The sequence below is a fragment of the Vicia villosa genome, linkage group LG2 (assembly GCF_029867415.1).
Source record: "Vicia villosa cultivar HV-30 ecotype Madison, WI linkage group LG2, Vvil1.0, whole genome shotgun sequence".
In the NCBI taxonomy this organism is placed as follows: Eukaryota; Viridiplantae; Streptophyta; class Magnoliopsida; order Fabales; family Fabaceae; genus Vicia; species Vicia villosa.
The window spans coordinates 95,704,386-95,711,102 of NC_081181.1; the positions used below are offsets into that span (position 1 = coordinate 95,704,386).

General features: G+C 37.0%; 2 protein-coding genes across 2 annotated transcripts; both read left to right on the forward strand.

Annotated features, from left to right (window-relative positions):
- The first annotated feature begins 2,053 nt into the window (after positions 1-2,053).
- Positions 2,054-2,644, forward strand: LOC131649625 (uncharacterized). The gene has a single exon (XM_058919377.1). The coding sequence runs from the start codon at positions 2,054-2,056 to the stop codon at positions 2,642-2,644; it is 591 nt and encodes a 196-aa protein (XP_058775360.1).
- Positions 2,645-2,784: 140 nt separating this feature from the next.
- Positions 2,785-5,214, forward strand: LOC131649626 (uncharacterized). Its single transcript, XM_058919378.1, has 3 exons — positions 2,785-3,415; positions 3,481-3,919; positions 4,077-5,214. Exons 1-3 carry the CDS (start codon positions 2,785-2,787, stop codon positions 5,212-5,214), a joined length of 2,208 nt encoding a protein of 735 aa, XP_058775361.1.
- Positions 5,215-6,717: the final 1,503 nt, after the last annotated feature.

Consider the following 6,717-nt stretch of genomic DNA (forward strand, 5'->3'; position numbering starts at 1 on the left):
GGGTTGTACGTCATAATTAAAACACTCATTTCATCTTCGAATCTCAATTTCTAAAACCGCGATAGGCCATTCAAAAAGCCTTTAAAACAACTTCATCACAAATTCTAAGGCGTACAACCTGTGCCCGAACTACGTTGACTCTGATTCTCCCCAAGGAGATACGTAGGCACTTGGCAACAAGGCGAGTCCCCCTCCTCCAAACTCTAATCATGTTCAAATAATTAGCCTTTAACTCTATTAACTGTTTGTTACCTTTCTTTATGTTTAACCATAAACCTGAGCTTTATAACGCAAACCTTAGGAAAGGGTTGAGGGTGCCTAACACCTTCCCTCGACCTGAATATAATAACTTACCCCGAATCTCTTAACCGCATAGGGTTTCCTATTCGCCCTGGTAGAATAGGTGGCGACTCTAAATCTTTAATTTTTAGGGCAGATTGCTACAACTGTTTGGCTAGCAAAAAGGTAAATGGTGTTTTACCAGCTTTGGTGTTGGATCAGGTGACAACGATTGTAGATGAGGTGGCAGATAACCTGGACAAAGAGGATATGGACAAAAGGGGTGAAAAGGTTGTGATGACTACCGAGGTTGTTGAGGTTGTTATTCCCAATATTTGGGAGGAGGGTCCCATGGAGTTGACTTACCACGATGCAAAAACTTCAAATTCTTGGCCTCTTATTCACGTGCCAAATAAAAGAAGTGACGTGGATATTAATTTCAAATCTCATTCTTTGGAGGTGGGCCATATCGTTGTTTTCTCCTTGGGCCCTCAGATTGATACGGGTAAAGCCCAAATTGAAGAGACTCTTTCCAGAAAGAACAGTTTGCCCACCTTTGCGGATGTTAGAGAATTTTCCTCCTCGGGTTTGATGGCTGCAGCGGAGAATTCTTTGTTGGGGGCTCCTTCATCAAATTCTTATGTTCCTTCCTCGCTGATAATAAAAGACAACATGAGATCTATGGTTCAACAGGAGCGCTATCTTCTTCTTCATCTAGTTCTGATGCTTGTTTGGCAGAGGCGGATTCACTTTCGGGCAAGGGTTTTTCTCCAACTTCGATTGCCATTAGGAATTCTTTCCTTCCTTTGCTTAAATCAAAATCGGCGGTGGGGGAAGGTTATGTTGGCAAAAAGATTAATAGTAGTGCAGTAGTAGCGGTGCAGGCTAACAGTGATTCGGATTCAAGATTTGGTGATATTCCCGATGAAGATGTAACAAGGGGCAAAAATAGATTTTTGGCAAGAGAAAGTGAGGAGATGGCATTCAAACTGTGGGAGAAGGCTTCTATGTTTGGAGCACAAGGGGTAGCATCAGATTTGGTTATGGTGGAATCAATCATTTCTATGGAACATAGGGATAGGTTATTGAAAGAGTAGAAGGCAGGCGCTAAAGGAGGTAAGTCATGAATATTATCTCTTATAATCTTCGCAGGTTGGGTAGTTTACTGAAACGTAGATCCTTTAGCAATTTGGTTCGTAAATAGGGCTTCGATTTGTGTTTTATTCAAGAAACCAAAGATGTTTTGGTTCCAGACAGTTTTTTTTTTTGAGCTTTGGGGCGGGACAGATGTGGAATGGTCCCTTAAAGCTTTTGCTGGCAATTCAGGAGGTCTGTTAACTTTGTGGAGAAATGGATCATTCAGCTCTTGTTATAGCTTTCAGGGGAAGGTTTTTTTGGGTGTTTGTGGTTTCTGGAAAAATGTTTTGGTGTATGTTGTCAATGTATATTCTTCTTGTGTTCTGGATAAGAAGAGGAAGTTATGGAAGGAGTTAGAGTCTTTTCAAAGGAGGTTCCCGAAAGGTGCTTGGTTATTGAGGGGATTTTAACGCTGTCCGTGAAGAAGCTGAGCAGAAAAGTGTGAATGGTGTTGTGAACAGGCGAGAATTAGAAGGGTTCAATAAGTTCATTGATAATATGGAATTGGTTGATCTTCCCGTTTTCGGCGAGAGATTTACTTGGTTTAGTGGTGACGATAGAGCTATGAGTCGTTTGGATAGATTTCTAATGTCGGAGTGCTTGGTGGAGGAGTGGAAAGTGGGGTCAAGTGGTAGGGATGAGGGATCTTTCGGATCATTGCCCGATTTGGATCAAATTTGATTCTTTGGATTGGGGTCCGAAGCCGTTTAAGTTCCTCTCTTGTTGGGTCAAGCATGATGATTTTTATTCTTTCACTGAAAAGAGTTGGAATGAGATTCATGTCTGTGGGAAAACGATATTTTGTTTCAAAGAGAAACTTGAATTTTTAAGGGCCGCGTTGAGGAATTGGAATAGAGAAGTTTTTGGAATCCTAAATCTTGAAGTGGAAGTGGCAAGAAAGGATTTTAATTCTCTTGATGACTTAGCTTTCGATGGTAGTTTAGTGGATTTAGAAGAGTTGGCTTTAAGGCGGTCGGTTGCTTCCTCCAAAATGTGGGAAACTCTTAATTTCAAGGAAAGCATTCTTCGTCAGAAGGCTAGGGTGTTATGGATGGAAGAGGGGAATTCTAATTCCAAGTTTTTTCATAAAATGGTTAACATTAGAATAAGACGGAATTCTTTTTTGGGTCTAAACACTCCAAGGGGGTGGATTGACCGAGTAGATTTGGTGAAAGAGGAGATCATGAACCATTTTCAAAGTAGATTTGCGGAACCTTTGGCTTTTTGAACCCGTTTGGATGGTATTGTCTTTAATTCTCTCTCGGAGGAAGAAGTGTCTTTTTTAGAGAGTCCTTTTTCGGAAGAGGAGGTGTGGGATGTTATTTCAAAGTGTGATGGAGAAAGAGTCCCAGGCCCGATGGCTTCACTATGGGTTTCTACAAAACGTGTTGGCCTTTCTTAAAGAAAGAGATTCTTAACTTTGTCAAGGAGTTTCATGCTTTCTCCGTCCTTCCTAAAGCGGTTACCGCTTCCTTCTTGGCTCTAATTCCCAAGGTAAATAATCCATTGTCTTTAGACGAATATAGACCTATTTTCCTCATTAGTAGTATGTATCGGATTTTGGCTAAATTGTTGGCGTCGAGATTGAAGATGGTTTTGGGAAAGCTTATTTCTACTTGCCAATCCGCTTTTCTACCTAATCGTAACATGTTGGATGGAGTTCTTGTCTTGAATGAATCGTTGGACTTTGCAGAGAGGTTTAACAAAAGGTGCATGATGGTAAAGGTCGGTTTCGAAAAGGCGTATGATTGTGTGTCGTGGGATTTTCTTTGGTATATGCTTGAAAGGACGGGGTTTGGCGTAAAATGGAGAAGTTGGATCGAAGCGCTTGTTTTTAATAGTTCCATGTCTATTTTGGTGAATGGTAGTCCTACTCGAGATTTTGAGGTTTTTAAAGGACTTAGACAAGGTGACTCACTATCACCTTTTCTTTTGTTGTTGGTGGCGGAAGGATTATCGGGCATGGTTAAAGTGGAATCCTCTCTTGGAGAGTTTATGGGTTTTTGGAGGGTGTTGGTTCCAAATTGGAAATTCTCCAATTTGCGGATGATACGGTGCTCATAGGTGAGGATTCTTGGAATAATCTTTGGAAGTTTAAGGCTATTCATAGAGGCTTTGAACTTGCATCGGGTTTGAAGGTAAACTTGTCCAAAAGTAGACTTTTTGGGGTTAACTTAGATCCTAGCTTTATTCAAGCCGCTTCCTCCTTTCTTAATTGCGAGATTGGAGCTCCTTCCTCTTTTGTGTTTCTTGGGATTCCGGTGGCGATCAATCCTAGAAGATGTTCGACTTGGAGACCAATTGTGGACAAACTAAGGAAGAGATTAGGTGGATGGCATCACAAACACTTGTCAATAGGAGGGAGAGTGGTGCTCTTGAATTGCGTCTTATCCAGTATCCCGATTTTCTTCTTTTATTTCTACAAAGCTCCTAAGGCTATTGTAAAGGAGATTATTGCCATACAAAGATCTTTTCTTTGGGGGGTGAGGAGGGAAGGAAGAAGGTCTGTTGGGTTAGTTGGGACAAAGTGTGTCGTCCAAATAAGGAGGGAGGCTTAGGGTGAAGCATTATGGAAGATTCAATCTTTCACTTCTTTGTAAATGGAAGTGAAGAATCTTGAATGGTGGAAATTTTTTTTGGACTAACTTTCTTTCTTGTAGGTACGACGATATCAAGAAAGCTATGCTCATGGCTCCGTCTTTTAATTCGAGGAGGAATTCTTCCCTTTGGTGGAGGGATCTTTGTTCGGTAGGTGCGGATTCTTCAATCACTTCTTCAAATTGGTTCGCTTCATCTATCTCTCTTAAGCTCGGATCGGGTTCTTTCATTCTTTTTTGGATTGATTGTTGGTTGTGTAACAATCCGCTTAGCACTATGTTTCCGGAGTTGTTCTCTTTAGCCGAAGATTCTCGTTGCAAGGTGATGGACATGGGTTTTTGTAATGGAGATATTTGGAGTTGGCATTTGACATCTTTTATTAGACCCATGGACCGGGTAGCCGCGGCACAGTTTGAAGAACTTCGGATTCTTCTCGTTCCGGTTCACCCCTTTAGCTCGGAATTGGACGGTTTCAAGTGGTGGCGTCATGCTTCCGGTTTTTCGGTTAGTAATGCTTATGATTCTTTCTCCTTGTGTGTTGTTCCGTCATTCTCTTTGGAACCTTCTTTACGATTAGTTTTCTCTAGTCTTTGGAAGACCAAAGTTCCTAGTAGAATCCTTATTTTTGGTTGGAGATTGATTTGGAATAGGCTTCCAACTAAGGTTGATTTAGCAAAACGGGGCATTTTAGCTAATCCAAATGATATTCGTTGTCCCTTTTGCCCTAATTTTGAGGAAGATCTTAATCATCTCTTCTTTGAGTGTTCTTTTAATAATCTTTGGTGGAGGAAACTTCTTAGTTGGTTGTGTTTGGTTGACGATTCCGCGGTTGATTCGATAGTGGGTTGTCTTTGTTGGTTGGAGGAGCATTGTGGTAAAGCGGGGGGTATTGGTTTGAAGTGGTTCTTCGGTCTAGTCTTTTGTTGGATTATGTGGATTTGTAGGAATGATGTTATTTTCAATGGCTTGGATGTGAACTCCTTTGATGGTTTATCTCTCATGAAAGCCCTCTCTTGGGATTGGTTTAGTGTTTTCTTTAAGAATTATTGTAATAGGTCTCGGGAGGAGTGGTTCCTAGACCCGGGATTTTTTTGTTGTAATTTTGGTCGGATTCTTTGTTGTTGGGTTGGTTTGTGTGTGATACACCGACCGATTTTATTTCTCTTTGTATTTGGGTTAAGCACCCCTAGTGCTTTTTAATTCCAATTTGCTTATTAAAAAAACAAATTAAAAGATGTCCTAAAGATATAAAAAACTATTTTACAAATTTCTTCCCTTATTTATAATTTCAAATCATGAATGAGAAACACAATATTTAGACAGTTATCATTGACAAACATTATTGTTTTAAATGGATGTTAAAAAAAAATAAGTTATAATTTGGTCGAAATTTTGTTTCTATAGTTGAGTACCATCTTATAAAAAATATTAAACAGTAAAAATCTTAAATCAGCAAATAAAAATTATATATTAAGTAATTAAAATTCTCATAAGTCATTAAAATATATAAACATATTAAAACATAATTAAAAAAACTTCAAAGTCCAATTTTATTATTTGTAAATAATAATTATTTTAATAACTATCAAAATCCAATTTCATATTACATTAAATTATTGAAATTAACTAAAAAATATATATTAACTTTTTATAATTTTTAATATAGCTGTTCATATTTTCATGCATACACTTTTAATATAATATAATTTATACAATATTACTTATATAGTTAACAATTATATGATAAACAAACAAATTAAGTTGATTCTTGCATTTAAAAACTCAAATGAATTTTCAATGGTTAAAATTATAACATCGTTAAATAATTAAGTTCTAATTATTATTAATAAAATTATAATTCTACTAATTTGGTGTATATATCATAATGAATGACTAAATCTTAAACAAATTATGAATATTTTTATTGGCAATTTTAAATAATTTGGTGTTATAATCCGTTTGAAAATTGGAAGTGATGATTTAATTGAATGTATACGTTGTTGTGATGTGGAAGATATTTAGGAAGGATATAGACATTCAAATCTCAAACATGTTTTTGTATAAATTGAAAAGTAATCTTTCCCAATTTTCTAAAAAAAGGAATTAATAAATTAGTTGACTCAATAAATGAAAAATTATAATAGACTAAAAGTATCATTAAAATTAAAAGAAACTTTTTTTTATAAATAGACTAATACTCTTATTAAAACTACTGTATAAATTTAATATTGACTACTTAAGTAGATTTCAGGACATATTATTCATTTATAATTTTTTTTTTAATTTTAATAATAATATTAATAAATATTCAATACATTCCGGCGAGTATCTCACTTTCTATTCAATACATTCACGCGAGTATCATATATCAATGATTATGTGATGAGATAGTGTATACAAAGACTTTGCATTTTTTTAATTCGCTTTAGAAATGTTGACAAAGTCTTATGATACTAATTTATTTGTGCATGTGTGTGATCTAGCGGTGAAACGTTTGGGTTCTGAGAGTGTGCTCCTCTCAAGATCTCAGGTTCGAAACCCCTCTCAAGGTCTTAGGTTCGAAACCCACTAGATACAAATTGCTGCAAAGCCATGATGTCCTACAAGACAAAGGCAAAGCTCCAATAATAAATAGGTTGCAGAAGTTAATATTATACCACAGTCAGACATTAGATATAAATGTGACTGAAAACTACTTGCTTG